Below are 17,818 nucleotides of genomic sequence, written 5' to 3' on the forward strand. Positions count from 1 at the left end.
TCGAGAAGGATGACATGGGACGGTTTGTTATTCTGACTGGTCTCCTGCGGAGACAGAGGCTGGCTGTGGTGAATGTCTACGGGCCTAACGTGGACGATCCGCAGTTCTACCAATCGCTGTGGAGCAAACTGCGCGACCTACAGGCTCCCCATGTGGTGTGGGGTGGAGACTTTAATATTGCGCTCTGCGATGACCTTGACCGCTCTGGGGCGACAACGGAGCCACATCGGCATGCCCTCCATGTCCTACAGGACATAATGGTGGATAAGGCACTTACTGATATTTGGAGGCATAGACATCCGGATGACCTAGAAGCCACTCATGTGACTACGTCGCGTGGTAGCTGGTCCCGTATAGACTACTGGCTGGTCTCGGGCGACGTTGCACGATGGACGAGGGAGGTTCGTCACCTGCCTAGAACGCTATCCGATCATAGCCCGGTGCTCCTCGCCTTGGAGCTCCCGGATTACACGCCACCTCCGTTCAGCTGGAGATTCAATGCTAAAGCACTCATAGACCCCCTGTACACTGATACCATCGGGCAGGCGATACAGGAATACTTTGACAATAACGCGCCTACAGCGACCGACCCGGGAGTGCTCTGGGAGGCCTGCAAGGCTACTATACGCGGCGTCTGCATAAGCACCAATGCAGGCATACTTAAAGACATCCGACGGCAAATCGGAGCCAAAGAGGATAAACTCCGAGTCCTAGAACGTGACTACGAACGCACACAAAATGCTCGGCTACTGGGGGACATTCGGACTACACTGTCCGAATTTCAGAGCCTCGCGGACGATGAAATTAAATATACCATGAAACGACAGGTTGCAAGGGCCTATGGGGAGGGCGGCAGACCAGGAGGGCGACTGGCGGCTAAAATATGTGAGGGACGTGCGCCGCAGAACATACAGGTGATCCGTGGACGGCGGGGGGAACGACATTATGGCGAGCAAGAAATACTGGGGGAATTTATGGCTGCATACGGAGAGCTGTATGCCTCCAGGCCTACAGCCGCTGAGGCTGAAATCGGGGAGTACCTCGAAGACGTGGCGATAGCGTGGCTATCGGACACACATCGCGAATATCTATCCCAACCAATCACAGTAGAGGAGGTCACAGAAATAATTAAGTCACTGCCGAATGGTAAGGCTCCGGGCCCCGATGGCTTTACATGCGAATTTTATAAGTCGTTTGTTGACCAGCTGGCCCCCCGTCTAGTGGAAATGTATGGAAACGCACATGAGCAACAACGACTGCCGCCCACATTGCGGGAAGCAATACTACTGGCCCTCCTCAAGCCACAAAAAGATCCGGAGCTTTGTGACTCCTATAGACCATTGTCCCTCATAAACGTGGATAACAAGATCTTAGCTAAATTGCTTGCTGCACGTCTGAACCCGCTGATGCCCAGACTGATCTTGCCTGACCAGTCTGGATTCATACCAGAACGCTCCACTGCACACAATACGCGGACACTATTTGCGCTTGCGCATTACTTAACACCTGAGACGAAGGCGGCGGCGGTCTTCCTAGACGCAGCCAAGGCCTTTGATTCTCTAGAATGGAAATATATGACTAAGGTGTTACGGAGGATGGGATTCCCACTTGCGTTCCTTCAATGGATCCACTTGCTATATGATGCACCTGTGGCGAGGATTAGGGTGAATAACTATATTTCAGACACCATTGCTATACGGAGAGGGACGAGACAGGGATGCCCGCTGTCCCCTCTTTTGTTTGCTATAGCACTGGAGCCGCTCGCCTGCAAGATAAGACAGGGACATCATTATTCGGCCCTGCAGTTTCCGCAACGGCCGTTGCACATCTCACTGTACGCAGATGATATGCTACTCTACGTGAGGGACCCACAGACCAATCTGAATCCACTTTTGAGGGAATACATAAAATTTGCACGTAAATCTGGGGTCACCATAAATTGGGCCAAATCCCTGATTATTCCCTTGACTGATACCACGCACCCGCACCCCATAGATTATCCCTTGGAGTGGAAAACGGACCCGATAAAATATTTGGGGGTATGGTTTCACAGGGACCCGGAAATTGTTATCAGGTCTAACTATGGGACGGTGATTGCCACACTGGAGGAGAAGGTGGGAAGATGGATTCAGCTGCCTTTATCGCTGGCTGACCGTATTGCTATCGTCAAGATGGTGCTCCTGCCGAAGTTACTTTACCTGTTCACTAACATCCCTATACACCCCCCAATGGAGGTGTTCCGCAGGATTACCTCGTTGGTCCTCCGGCTTGTTTGGGCGGGAAAGACGGCCAGGGTGGAGATGCGGACACTCACGTTACCGTACAGTCAAGGAGGGTTCGGGGTCCCAGACTTCTATCATTATTACCTCTGTGCGCAGGCACAGTACGCACACTACTGGTACCACAGGATCCCATTTCTCACCCACACTGCGATAGAAGAGGGGGATGCGCTGCCTGTCCCGCTCGAGGCGATTATCACCCATCGTAGGCCGCCACTGCATACGCAAGACATAAACACCATTGACGCAACGAACAAAGCATGGCATACCATGGGCAGACTGGCCAATAAACTGCCGCTGTATGCCCCGGCGCTCAGGCTCCAATGGCATCCGGCTATATCGGTAACACAAGAAAGAGTGGGATTGGACTTGCTGCGGCAGGTAGGCATTGACACAGTAGGAGATTTGTACGATAACGGGACTTTTAAAACACTTGAACATCTCACATTCATTAGTAACATGTCTACGCTATTTCGCTTCAATTATTACCGGCTGCAAAGAGCCGTGAAGGAACTGTATCCAGATTACCCGTTGGAACCGAAAGAGCTGACTGCGTTGCAATGGCTGATCACCACACCTGCTAAACGACACCTGGTGTCTACACTCTATACAAAACTACAGGGGGACATAGCGGGGAACACGCACACTTCAATGGAGAAATGGAAGAGCTGTCTAGATGCACAGCTAACAGAGGAAGAGTGGACGGTTGCCTGCACCCTGACGGGAATGCTGACGCCCAATGGTAATCTCCGCATACTACATTTCAAATACCTGCACCAAACATACTACACACCGGCTAGGCTACACCGTTATGGGCTGCGTGGGGATGCTAGATGCGAGCGATGTGGGGCTGATGGTGCAGATTTTATACATCTGGCGTGGTCGTGTGAGGCGGTGGGGAACTACTGGGAGCAGGTGACGAGATTACTGGGGGCCATGGTGGGAGGTGAGGTGCGCTGTGAGGCTAAGACCTGTTTGCTAGGGTTGCTGCCCGAGATACGGGCCCTAAAGCGCAGATTTTGCATGATTGCATTACTAATGGCCAAAAGAAGGGTATCGCTCTGTTGGTATGGAAAGAAGGTCCCAAAACTGAAAGACTGGCTCACGGACCTAACGTACTGTAGGGATACCCTGAGGACCTACGAAGAGGAACTCCCTGCTGGATCAACACCCAGAGACTACTGGGTATATTTAACTCAATATCTGCAAAGTGTTTCCGTAGAATCACCAAGCGATTAACATATGAGTGGAAGGGTGGTGGGGGTGGAGGACCTCTGGTTAAGACACAAACCAATGATTCGGATGAAGGATGCTGTTGTGCTGTGACCGAAATGTTTTGGTTATTGTTCGATTGTAAACAATTACAAATGCCAATAAAAAAAAAAAATAAAAAAAAATACATCCCTTAACTGTTTCCTCTAGGACTTGTCCAAAGAGTCTTACAATCAATTAAATGTATAAGCATTCACGCACATTCATACAAGAAAATATAGTACATACACACAGAATCCTGCTTCCCGAGAACAGCGAACAATCTGTCCCACTACAGAATTATAGCACACGTTAACCAATCAGCTTACCTCTGCCCAGTTCCTCAAACAAGCTCAGAGAATACCTATTACTTCTCCCGCGATAAGCTTTAACGGTGAACCTTACGGATCCCTGGGACTTAAGACCAGAGTTTCACAGATAACCTTCGCTACCATACGCACACCTTATATACCAGAAATATCTAATAGTAACATACGACAATGTCACTAATTCCGAACCCAGACAATGTGACGCGCAACTTCAATTGTCACACGTTTTTCCTTACAATCCCGTCTTTCCCGAGAGCAGCATATACTTCCCTCTGCCCTACTACGGAACTGCTACTAGCTCCCAAGTTCCAGAAGCACTACATATAACTCAACATGACGACTCCAACATATAGTATTAGTACATATACCAACATGAATCAATAATCAATAATCAATAGGCTAATGTACAAGCAATCTAATCAGATCAAGACAATCATCAATAACCATCCTCTGCTACCAGGAAATTTATAGAGATCAGGGTGTATATAATATCCTCACTTCCACGAATAGAGTAATTTCACAGTTACACGCACATACACTCATCACACACTAGGGCCCATTTCACTAACATTCGCTCAAATACTCTACCAGCACTGAACCTGTGGAAAGAAAACTCCTAAACACCCTGCATCTATATCGAGGTCGATAAGACCTGGTTATTGTAACTGCCCTGAAACATAATCTAAACAATCTATACCATAATAATCAAAACATAGTACTCAATAATTGACAAGAAATAATAACCAACACCGTATTCAAAAGTATGGTACTTTATCTAAAATTAGTCAAAGAAAGTAAATCAGAATAAATCATCATTTTCATAGTTACCTATTCTAGCTAAATGTCAGAACGGGTCAGGACAAGTCTCTCGGTAAAGTCTCTCAAGACGTAGTCCTCTCAGCAACGATCCTCACCAACGCAGGTTCGGGAAGGAAAAGGCAAAGTGGCAAAGACCCTCTCTAGGCTAACAATTTTTATAGTATTTTAAACAAAGGAAAGATACAAAAATGTTCATTGCGTCCGCTGAGTCTCCGAGCAAAGCGAGAAGGAAAGGATGTAGCCTCGTTACATTTGGAAAAATCTCCGCTCAGAAAAATCACAAAAATAAAAAGACAGAACAGGAACTAATATTTAAAAAGTATCTTCTTAACTTCCACACATTTCCTCCGATGAGCTCAGAGCTCAGAGTCTTTCTTTAAAGCTCCTTTGTTTTCCAAGGCTGCCAAGGCTGTCGTCCCAACGCATTTGGAGACATGCCCAGAACTGCTGCTGTCCTCACGGAAAGTTTTAACCAGGCAAGGACTGTGGACAGATGACTCGCATCCATATTCAGCAAGGCCTTTTCCACCATAAACTTTCACTCGAAACCAGGCTCTAAATGTCGGCCATCTTAAGTTAGGCCTCAATAGGCCACAATAGACCATCTTAATTGAAAGAGACAAAAACAACGTTACCACAGCATAGTGATTAAACAGTGTTAACCCCACTAATACCCTTATGTGTATGTAATTATCTAGCCTCTGCAACATAGAAAAGCATTATTTCGAAAGCGTTTCATGCTTTAAAATAAACAGCACTCAGCAACATTTAAACATATAAACATGCACGTTATTGTTAATCAGCACACATATGCGTTCCCACGTGTAATTCTCTCTTGTTAAAACATACAGATTGATTAGTATAAAACACTTACACAAAACAAATGATTAATAATTATTAATTAATAAATTAATATGACAAATAGACAAGCCAGAGCTTCAAAACCCAATGAATTTTCAAACAGAAAACTCTGCTCTAGCACCTACACTAGTTGTATCTACTAAACCTCTCTAGTAGTTGTAGTCAGGGTGTGCTAGGCCCTTCAACCTACAACAACTAAGTCCAGTAGGACCTAAGTATTTATAATCTATGTTATATGTACCTAACAATATCTGTGTGATCTTTCAATTTAGTATCTCAAGATTACAATGGTATTACAACAGTAAGCTCAGATCCCAACCGCTGCTCACCAATGTGAGAAGTTGGCCTGATGTATGATGTCACTAATTCTAGTGTACACCTTATATCAGTCCAAACAACCCTTATGGTGATTGGTTGTAAAGTCAACCTTATAGACCAGCTATCCTAGTGGTAGCATGGACAAGAGCAGTCTTAGGCTAAACTCTGTATGGCATGTGAAGCCAGCAGTTATACCATTGGTAATCCCTTGAATACCAAATGAAAGGACACCACAACAGATATATATATAAAATAAAGTGTATTTATTCTAGTCAAACCCTCAGCACTCTTTATGAGATTCGAGGTAAGTACAACACAGTCTTATTCAAGCATACATTAAGTCACACAGGTAAGTAATACAGTTAGGCCCTAGGGGCCATGCAAACCATATACTAAGTAAGTGGTATAAGGACCACTGTCACGAACATAAGATAGGCCTAGGCCTAGGGAATCGCTGGGGCTACACTATACTACCCCAGGTTAGGAAGTGGGAGGCCCACGGGATTCAGGTGCAGAGTGGAAACACTCATGCGTAATGCGTATAATCGATGAAAACAGTACAGTTTAGAAATACAGAGATTTAGGACACTCCTGAAGTAGCTAGGAAGTTGAAACCCAAGTTACCCAAGTTACCTAGCCAACGGGCTGCGGGTGCATAGGTGTAAACTTGCGTCGGGTTTCGTCGTCGACTCCTATGGATGCCTTAAGAAAAGATGCTGGCAGCCCACCAGTGAAGAGTGTCCGGTGGATTCCAAGGATGGAATCAAGAAGGAAGGATACCTGCAAGCAGAAGGGACAAAGTCTGGGTCACCAGCCAGTGACTACGTGGAACCAGGAAGGAACCAGGCGATGTCGTGAAGATTGCAGTGAAGAGGTGAAGCTTGTCGCAGCAGCCACGGGTACCAGGAGACGTCGAGGACGACCAGGACCAGGAGGCGAGCTGTCCCACGAAGGCTCTTGCTGTCGGCGGCGTCGAAGTCGAGCTAGGACTCACCAAGCCTTGGCAAGCGGAACCCACGAAGGATGGAGGACTTGCTTCTGGTGCAGACCAGGAAGGTATGGGGTGCTTCTCTTTCGCAGAGGAGCGGGTGCCAGTCTGGAGGAGCCAAACCAGCAAGGTGAAATTCAAGGGTCGTCGTCAAAAGGGTCACTAGCCAACGGGCCAGCAAAAGGACAACGCGTCGAGCAGGTCAGGTGCAGAAGGGCCCCACGCAGAACACGTGAAGTGTGGGGAGCTGGTCTTCTTTGCAGATGGTGCTCGGGATGGGGGCTTCTCAATTCCCCAAGCACAGCCTCGAGGGAGCCTCGGAAGTAGCGCTAGTCAGCTACTAGCCACTTTTCCCAAGTTGCCAGGCCCACGTCCCTCGTCGCCTTCCCGGGTCTCAGCTTTGCTGTAGATGTGGATCTGGTTCAGAGGTGTCTGGAAGTCTCGGCGCTGGTCAGTCTCTGCAGTCGTCCCTCGTAGGATCAGTCGCAAAGCAAGCAGCAGTCACTGGATGGTGCCTGGTTGCCCAGGGTGGTCACTCCTTGGCCACAAGGGAGATTCTTCAGTCTTCTTCCTGAGGTCGAATGTCGAAGGTCCAGAGTTTCTGTTCAAGTTGCAGGTTCATGATAATCTAATTTCCTGGGGCCCAGCTACCACTCTTATACTAATCTGGGGGGCTGGGTTGCCTGCTAGGTCACACCTTATGGGTGGGACCTGGAAGGGGGGTGGATACACCCCCTTCCCTTTGTCCAGTTTCACGCCAGGACTGGGGCTGGAGTGCCCCAGCACCGGTTTGAACTGGACTATGCATGGGACACCTTGTGTGCCCCAGGCAGTGTCTAGTTTCTTTCATCCCTCCCTGCCCCAATACACTAAGGCCTGTCTGGGGTGGTGCTAGCACCTTCCAAGGCAGGAAACCTATTGTCCAAGCCTCCCGTGCCGGGATCACTCCCAGCAGCAGGAGGTCAGACTTGTGTCGCCGCAGCAGCATCCATTTTGTGATGCTGGGGCTCTGGTTAACTTTAACTGGGTAGGTAGGTTTCAACATGTCTTCTCCCTCTAGAAGGTAGGGATAATATCCTCATCACCAGAAATGGTATGGGGGTATTATTCCAAAGTGTTACCTTACACAACTTGTTTTGATAAAGCCAAACCATAGTTACCATAACCGTTTAAGATTATAAGGCACTTTAAGAGTATATGGTAGGCTATATCATAGAACAGCTATAAGGACATGATTCCGAAGGCTGCAGACAGGCTCAGCTCATGCTAGAGCACCATCTCACATGTTACCAAGCACTCTGCCTCCAGGATTGTTAAGGCCTGCCATAGGAGTGGCTGATAGGTACACATGTGTCTATATTTAAGGTAGGTATAGGAATACTACACCTAAGCAAGGGGTGATTACACGACCTTGCCCCAGCTGAGTGATCAGCCAGTTGTGTCATAATGGAAGGCCAGGCCAGGGGTGGCATAATACATGCTGCAGGCCCTGGTAGGCCTTGGGTACCTCTATGCCCTGAGTACCTAAGGTACTCTATACAGGGTCTAATAAGGTGGTCCCTACCAATTGGGTTATGCACCTAAAGTGCATAGTATTAATTTAGAGAGAGAACAGCAGGGCTGTGGGTCTAATTAGCAGGCCCACAGCCACATCTAAGTCGAAAACCAGTTAAGCAAAAGCAAAAAGTGGGGGTGAACATAGAAAGCAGACCCTACTCTCCTACAGCCCCTTTCTGCAGTGGGGAGAGCCTTGGTTAGATCTATTCGCCACCGAAGAGAACGTGCAATGTCAGCAGTTCTGCGCGTTGGAATTTCCAAGGCAGCACTCGCTCGGAGACGCTTTTCGTCGCGAGTGGAGTTGCGGTCTGTTGTTCGCCTTTCCGCCTATACCACTTCTGCCCAGAGTGCTGAAGACGATCAGGCGCGACCGGGCCCAAGTCATCTTGGTGGCTCCGGATTGGGCACGAAGGTACTGGTATCCCGAGCTACTCAGTATGTCAATCGATCCTACGATGCGACTGCCTCTTCAGGAGGACCTTCTGTCCTAGCAGCAGGGGACGGTCCTCCATCCGAACCTGCCCAGCCTCCACCTCCATGCGTGGAGATTGAGCGGCGACAGTTGATGCCATTTGACTTGCCTCCTGAAGTCTTTGATGTCATTCTGGCAGCCAAGCGCCCCTCCACAAAGACGGTATATGCCTGCCGGTGGAACAAATTTGTGGCATAGTGCACAGCAAAGGCTGTGGATCCCCTTTCTGCCCCTCTTTCTGAGGTTCTCCTCTTTCTTCTTTCTTTGGCCCAGCAGGGCTCTGCTCTGGGCACCTTGAAAGGTTATCTTTCTGCAATCTCTGCTTTCTTACAGCTTCCTGATCAGCCTTCTCTTTTCAAGTCCCCTGTTGTTTCACGTTTTCTCAAAGGCATTACTCACATGTTTCCTCCTGTCCCTTTCGTAGTGCCTCAGTCGGACTTGAACCTTGTTCTGACTTTTCTGATGTGCGCTCCTTTTGAGCCTCTTCACAACTGTCCCATTCGTCTTCTGACCCTGAAAACTGCTTTCCTGGTAGCTATCACCTCGGCTAGGCAGGTGAGTGAGCTCCAGGCTTTGTCAGCTAAGCCTCCTTTTCTTTCAGTTCATCCGGGCAAGGTTGTCCTCCGGACACGTCCTTCTTTTCTACCTAAAGTGGTGACCTCCTTTCACATCGGGCAATCTGTCATGTTGCCCACCTTCTTTCCGCCTCCGCATCCTTCAAAAGAGGAAGAGAGGCTCCACCGTCTGGACCCAAAATGGGCGCTGTCCTTTTATTTGGACCGCACCAAACAGTTCCGGGTGGACGACCAACTTTTTGTTGGATACGTAGGAGCTAAGAAGGGGAAAGCAGTACACAAACGGACCATCTCTCGGTGGGTCGTGTTGTGTATTAAAATTTGTTATCCTTTTCAGGGCCCTAGATTTTTTGGCACCAGTGTCGGTCTCTTGTATGGCTCTGCGTTCCTGGCGCGGAAAGCTATGTACCAGAACTGACGTCAGCGCACAATGGCGGCATCTAAGTACCCCGACGACGTCATTCCGGCACACGACGCCAACGGCGGACGCGGAGCCGCAGACGACGCCTAGCGACGCGCAAGGCGTATTGCTACAAAAATCTTTCCGGATCCAGCCTGACACCTGGGGATATTCTAAGGTGATGAATCTAACTAACTAATGTTTCTTACAGATACATCGTTACCGAAGGTAAGTAACTTGTTCACCTACTCCTCTCTTGCTTCAATCTCGACAACGTATTGTTTACATTAACGTCACTACCGCCTGATCTTTAAAGCATGTAGTTTGTTGCAGCGGCTGACATTCCATGAGTGCCCTGATCCTGTCTGTAAAGTAGTGCACTGGGATTGTGTGCCTGCTGCAGAAATGTGTGAGTCACCTGAAGGTGGCATGAGTGCACTCAACCAGCCTGTAAAATAATGCTGCGGATTAGAGCTCCTGCTGCAGGAACCTGTGCGTCACCTGAAGCTGACACGTGTGCACTCATCCTGCTTGTAAAATAGTGCAGCGGGCTAGTGCACCTGCTGCAGAAATGTATGCGTCAACTGGTAGTGGCACGAGTGTACTTATCCTGTCTGTCAAATAGTGCACCGTGCTACTGCGCCTGCTACAGGAACCAGTGCGCGTTCCTGGACTGGCATGCGGGACTGACTCGTCACTTCCTTGTTCTACTGTCAATAAAAATATTTTTAATCTCGATGAATTACAGAATTTCGGTTATACAGATTCATATATTTTGTAAAGCGCTTAGACACTCAGGAGAGAGTACTTTACGCTATAAATTACAGCTATTAAAATATCTTTCAGCTGTTCTGTCACTCCATGTTTCTGATAAACCACAGTCCTGTTTTGGGGGTGTTGACTATAACAGAGGCCCCAACCGGCTTCAATGGGATCAGTGTTCCATTACAATGGATTCCAAATATTGGGACCGATTCACCAACCGAGGGTTTGAAAACTTGAAACCCTCCTGTTCAGGGTAGGTGTCCAAATTCTATTGGGTTAACAAAGGGGCTGATTCACAAACTTCATTCTCTGAGTCGCTGGTCTGTCTTAGGTGTGACTAACTCCTGGATTTCAAGGCCTAACTCAGAAAACAAATTCTGTGAGTAGACAAGTTTCCTCCTGCCTCAGATGTGAATTACACGTGACCACCCAGGATGATTCAAAACCCATTTGTATGTGGAGCTGTGTTCCACCGCAGCCTGGGGTGTGACGTGCTCAGGGCCGCTGACTCGCAAAGCTGTTTTCTGTGAATAATTCTGTTTTACTCCTGGAAATTTATGAGTATGTCACACCTATGCATGGTATAAACCACAACTCACAGAAAAAGATTTGTGAATTGTACTCAAGGACTGCCAGGGTACTTCCGAAAACCTATATCAGCCACAGATTACCAAGAGAACTCTAGAAACGCAAAAGTAGCTGTGTGTATTGTCCACCAGGAGGAAAATCTATAGGTGTATATTATGCATCACAGTGCATTTGCCTCCACAGTGGAACGTTTCCCCATTTAAGAAGCCCTTTCTCCTACTCTCCTGTGAACTATGGCACACCCTTCAGCTGTTCACACAAGTGTGTGCATGTGTTTCACTGGTGAGAGATAACCTGTTAAATGACAGTGAACATTGTCAACTTACATGGAAACCCTTTCTCCCGCTTTCCTGTGACCTCGGGGGGGTGCTCCCTCCCTCCCTGGATGGCCCACCTTCCAGCTGTTCACAGGAGTGAGTGTGTGCTTGTGCTTCACTGGTGAGAGACAACCTGTAAAATGTTTGTGAACATTGTCAACTTACATGGAAACCCTTTCTCCCGCTTTCCTGTGACCAATGGGGGTGCTCCCTCCCTCCCTGGATGGCCCACCTTCCAGCTGTTCACAGGAGTGAGTGTGTGCTTGTGCTTCACTGGTGAGAGACAACCTGTAAAATGTTTGTGAACATTGTCAACTTACATGGAAACCCTTTCTCCCGCTTTCCTGTGACCAATGGGGGTGCTCCCTCCCTCCCTGGATGGCCCACCTTCCAGCTGTTCACAGGAGTGAATGTGTGCTTGTGCTTCACTGGTGAGAGACAACCTGTAAAATGTTTGTGAACATTGTCAACTCATCTGGCTGTCTGCTACACCTTTCAGAATCAAGTCTAACGTCACTTCTGCTATGTTGCAAACAGAGGAAAATCTGCCCCTGTCTGCACTGGTTTCTATATAGCGCAAACCAGCTCAGAAATAACGGAGTGCTATACATTACATGGGGGAATTGGAAGTACTTGGGGGCATATTATCAAGACAGGCGATAAAATTATTGCCACTTTAGCGGCAGAAAACTGCAGCTAAAACGGCGATAATGGGCTTGATAATATGCTCTATGGAATTCCAATTGAAGCCCATGTTAGATGTGAAGGACATCTAACCTGTCTTGATAATATGCCCCTTAATTTGTAAAAGAATGCCTGCCAGGACTCAAAGTTATGCTCAGTAACCATGACCTGGCGCTATTGAATGTCAGGGGTGCTGAATATCGAGGTTGCAGAGTTCTGATTCCACCTCATCCCTCTGTCACCCCCCCCCCCCCACTAGGCACTCACTTCCCCTGTTACTCCCTCTTTCAGGTTCTTTTTCAACCCTACTTTCTTTCTTTGTCACTCTCTTCTTCCCCGCCTTTTATGCTTTTCTCTCTTTTGTTCTGGGTCAAAGTAGGATGAGGGAAAAAAGTTGGGTCCCCAAAAATTACTACGGGTGGGTCCTACCAGCAGCCACCGGCTCAAATTAAGCACTGGTAACTTTTTTTGTGTGAACACTTTCTAAAAGTTTTGTTTTCTGCTGGCTTAAATTAAACAAGATGTGTAACAAAATTCAAAATTGTTACTAACAGGGGCCCCAACAACTTCTCATCTTGCCCAGAGCTTTCAGAGTTTTAGAATTCCACAAATCCAGAGTCTATGAATTAGGTATCAGATGTGAAGTTATCAAAGCAAATTGCATTTTTTGCTTGTTAACAAACACTTTGGTGCACTAATGTTTGTGTGGGCCGCTCATTGCCTGGATAGAGGGGAGGCATAAGAAGTGTATTCCACGTGCACAATTACTGCAGCTACCCCGAAGAGCGTGCCTGTGAGATATGTTGTTCCATATGCTCCGGAACTTGGGGGGACGCTATCTGAACAAGCATGGGCATGGTCAATAGGTCTCGCCTTTGGGACCTTATAAGTTTTTAGCCATGCAACAGTTGATGTTGTTGCACCAAGGATATTGTGCTGCATAACTAAATACTTAGAAGGTCCCAAAAGCAAGACCGATTGGCTATGCCAATGCTTGTTGGAATTATTGAGAGAGTATATAAAATAGGGTTGTTGGGGTGTGTCCTAAAGTTTTGAAATTTGGACTGGGAGTCGGGTGGGCTGAGTGTGTGGAATGTGTATGTTGATAAGTGTCTGATCGATGCCCGGGTCAGACCTGTGCTGTGAGTTGTAATAATCTACTCTCAACAACCGTCCAGTGCTGCTGGTGACAGCAAGTGTATTCTTTAACACACCATGTTGTGATGTTTGTGATGCTTGTACTCACCATGACTTGCATCTGTATTTTAAACAGGAATCCAGAGGGACGGACAGGGGTAAAAGGGCTAGGAAGCCTGATGTGGTATGGACCTAACCAGAGTCTACACCTGGTGTTTACTCGGTAAGTTCTGAGCTCTTGTCTGTTCACATCTAAGGTGGGACTTCGTTGGTGATTGATATGCGCCATGAGACTCTTTGAGTGATGTGTGCGCAATACAAATGTCCCTGACTTGACTTGACTTGATAGTGGTGCTTTTATTCGGAGTACTTTTGGGGGTGTCCACTTAGCTGCATTAGAGGGTTTTGAAAAATATGTTGTGCCCATTAAGTCATCAATTGTATCACTTGACCCTCCAAGTGACCTGGAGTTAGCCGTGCCTATATTTCCTCATAACCTTTAGTTATCCAAACAAGATTTTAAAACATGCACGTCCATTTATCAGTGATTTGGAGTTATGGCCAATGTCTGTGTTTTAGATCGTTTACCTGATGCAGTCTACACAATGTACTGTAGATATGTGGCTGGCCCTAGATGCAGAGTGATTGATGTGATGAAATGCATCAGCCCCTGAGATCAGTAACTCCATGAAATTAACTGATTGTTATTTCACTCACTCTCTGCAGTGTTGACTGTCTTCATTCTCTTTACAGCTGGAGAAGAGACAAGGCTGGATCATTTATCTGGAAGGACTCGAAGAAGGTGCTCGAGGTCCTGGCAGTGAAACCTGAGGGATCCGATTGTTGGGAATTTCCAGGGGTAAGACTCACAGAGAGGGGGGCGAGAAGGGTAAGGGTGCTAGAGGGATCCAATGGGAGTCGTAGCACCCTATATCATGTGACATTTTTAAGTCTCGCTGGAGGCAGCGAATGCAATGTCGCTTGCAAGACATTTTGGGGCATATTGAGAAGCCGCTATCACCACCACGTCCCTTTCAGTTGTGATGGGGGTAGGGCCCTCGCCTTATTTACAAGGCAGCATTAAGCCACTTAACGTTTTGCCAATGTGCAACATTCCGTCCATCATCTTGTCTGTTTTGCTGTTTGCCCTATGTGGGAAGGGTATGCCCAGATGTGGGTCCCGTGCTCACTTTGCCACTGGAGTCAAGCTATTCTGGCTGAAGAGGGGTGAAACCCCGAAACCGGTCCTAGGATGCTTGTTTCCAGTCCAGGGAGGACCTGGCATGGCAGTTCGGGCTGGACTGTTCCCATGGGGCACAAGGTCAAGACTGATTTGCATATGACTGGGTCCAAACTGGAATGGCATGGTGAGCAAAAAACGATGGATTTAGGCCCAGATCTCTGTACTGGGGTGAATGTTTGACATTGTTCTGCATTCTGTCCATCAAAAGGTCTTTTTGCATTTGTCACCCCGAGTGGGACGGGAATGCTCAGACGTGAGTCCCGTGCTCTCCATGCCACTGGAATCAAGCCATCCTGGCTGAAGAGGGGTGAAACCCCGAAACCGGTCCTAGGATGCTTGTTTCCAGTCCAGGGAGGACCTGGCCTGGCAGTTCGGGCTGGACTATTCCCATGGGGCACAGGGTCAAGACTGATTTGCAATTGGCTGGGTCCAAACTGGAATGGCATGGTGAGCAAAAAAACGATGGATTTAGGCCCAGATCTCTGTACTGGGTTGAATGTATGACATTGTTCTGCATTCTGTCCATCAACTGTTGTTTTTGCATCTGTCACCCCGAGTGGGAAGGGTATGCCCAGACGTGAGTCCCGTGCTCTCCATGCCACTGTAATCAAGCCATCCTGGCTGAAGAGGGGTGAAACCCCGAAACCGGTCCTAGGATGCTTGTTTCCAGTCCAGGGAAGACCTGGCCTGGCAGTTCGGGCTGGACTGTTCCCATGGGGCACAGGGTCAAGACTGATTTGCAATTGGCTGGGTCCAAACTGGAATGGCATGGTGAGCAAAAAAACGATGGATTTAGGCCCAGATCTCTGTACTGGGGTGAATGTATGACATTGTTCTGCATTCTGTCCATCAATAGTTCTTTTTGCATTTGTCACCCCGAGTGGGACGGGTATGCTCAGACGTGAGTCCCGTGCTCTCCATGCCACTGGAATCAAGCTATCCTGGCTGAAGAGGGGTGAAACCCCGAAACCGGTCCTAGGATGCTTGTTTCCAGTCCAGGGAGGACCTGGCCTGGCAGTTTGGGCTGGACTGTTCCCATGGGGCACAGGGTCAAGACTGATTTGCATATGGCTGGGTCCAAACTGGAATGGCATGGTGAGCAAAAAACGATGGATTTAGGCCCAGATCTCTGTACTGGGGTGAATGTATGACATTGTTCTGCATTCTGTCCATCAATAGTTCTTTTTCCCTATTCACAAGGGCAGCGTAATTATGGAGCAGCGCCAAAATTAAGACCAAGAAAAACCTGGTTTTAACTTGGCAAAATGAGGAGAAATGCTTTATTTCTCCTTGTTTTTGCTGTGCCCATGTGTGCTGCCTTGTGCAGAACACATACAAACAGCACATTTCCTATGATTGTTTATGTGTAGGAAGGTCCTCTTTATTGCACATAAACAATCATCTTGAAAAAATGCCCTTTTGCAACTTCTAGGTGTGCTGCATTAAGCAGCACACCTAGAAGTTTCAAAACGGCATTTCAAGATTGTTTATGTGCAGGAAGGCGGACCTTCCTGCACATAAACAATCTTGCCCTCAATACAGGCACCCTTGCACTATGGTGCAAGGGTGCCTGCGTTGGCACTAGGCAGCTAAGGTTAGCACCAGCGCAGGGGGAAATGCAGTAAATATGGTGCCTCCCTGGGTTTCAGAAGTGACGGAGCATGTCCTTAGCCTTCTTGGCCTAATGTCACGCTCCGCCACTTGATTGTAAATATGCCCAATTGTGAGCTTGAAGTGGGATTAGAGCCTGCCCATTGATTATCATTGGTTAGCTTCATGGTCACCCTAATTTTCCTGATTCTCCTTGGTCCGTGTGTGCCATCTTCACTTGTTCTTATATCGGGCATTAAAGCCACGGACCTTTGGATCTGGAGGATCAGTTACGAAGATCCTTTTTTGCAACAATCCTTTGCCTTGAAAAAGACCCAGGTGTACACACCACATGGGGCTCAACACCTTTTGACTGGGAATTATATAGTACATTTTGTAAATTAATAATTGAGGTTCAAGACCATCAAGATTGATCAATAAATAGGTATATAAGCAAATTAAGCCTTTTGAACTGTGGATTGAAGGGTTACCATCTACTTTATAGGTTGGCCCATTCTGAACTTTACAATTGACCCGTGTCTAAGCTGGCATTCATCCCCTAGACTATTACCCCTGAATCTTAGGCTACTACTCAACTTTTTCTTTTTGTGTCTCTCCATTCCATGGAGCGTGGCCCAAGTAATGCTTCTTTTCAGCGCCAATTGCCCCTCCACTTGTTACATGCTTTCAGAGGTACTTATATTTTTGTTTAAGTTGGTATTAGATTTGGGGGTCTCTAGTTGGCACAGGTATGCACTTGTGACAAATAGGGACCCTCTCCTCTAGTCAGGGTAAAGGGGTACACTCCTAAAATAACCCCTGCTCACCCCCTTGGTAGCTTGGCACAAGCAGACAGGCTTATCTCAGAGGCATTGTGTGAAGCATTTGTGAACACATACAGTAATCAAGTGACAACACTACAGATGGACACCACACAAGTTTTATATCAAAAATAAGTATTCTTTATATAGATTTAACACACGACCATAAACGACAAAAATCCACAATACTGTTACCTAAAAATAGTAGTTTTAGCTTAGTTCTCTTTAGTTCTTAAATGCAAAACTTTCAGTTCTATGTACCTTTAGATGCGACACGCAGGGCAACGGAATTGTTGCAACGATGGTGATACGATGAAAGTTTGGTGCGGCACACGTCTCCGATGTTGCGAGAGATCTCGGCTCGATGCGTCAGCTGCAGCGGCGACACCCTTGTCCTGTGATGCGACAACAGCGGCTTTGGCAGCGACACTCTTCTCCAACGATGCGAAGCGCTAGGCTCGATGCGACAGTTACAGTGGCGACACCATTGTTTAGTGATGCGACGGCAGCAGCCTAGATGGGGGCACGCTTCTCTGTGGATGCGAGGCGCTTTCCTTGATGTGGTGCAATGCGACAGCTACAGCGGTGACATCCTTGTTCAGAAATACGACGGCAGCGGCTGCGGCGGCGACACGCTTCTTCGTTGTTGCGAGACTCTTCTTGTGATGCGGTGCAAAGCGACAGCTCCAGTGGCGACACCCTTGTTCAGAGATGCGACGGCTGCGACGGCGACAGGCTTCTTCGGTGTTGTGGGACGCTTCTCGTGATGTGGTGCAATGCGACAGCTACAGTGGCGACACCCTTGTTCAGAGATGCAACGGCAG

The 17,818-nt window shown here is 47.7% G+C and overlaps 1 protein-coding gene across 1 annotated transcript in view; it reads left to right on the plus strand.

Moving 5' to 3' along the window:
- The window catches only part of LOC146808461 (transient receptor potential cation channel subfamily M member 2-like), a 3,976,112-nt gene that overhangs the window by 3,526,205 nt on the left and 432,089 nt on the right, over positions 1 to 17,818 (plus strand). Inside the window, exons 30-31 of the mRNA XM_085623954.1 lie at positions 13,477 to 13,563; positions 14,094 to 14,199. Coding sequence (XP_085480080.1) covers positions 13,477 to 13,563; positions 14,094 to 14,199 — 193 coding nt within the window. The remainder of the gene's footprint in view (positions 1 to 13,476; positions 13,564 to 14,093; positions 14,200 to 17,818) is intronic.

This window comes from Triturus cristatus, chromosome 8, assembly GCF_964204655.1.
Source record: "Triturus cristatus chromosome 8, aTriCri1.1, whole genome shotgun sequence".
Taxonomy (NCBI): domain Eukaryota; kingdom Metazoa; phylum Chordata; class Amphibia; order Caudata; family Salamandridae; genus Triturus; species Triturus cristatus.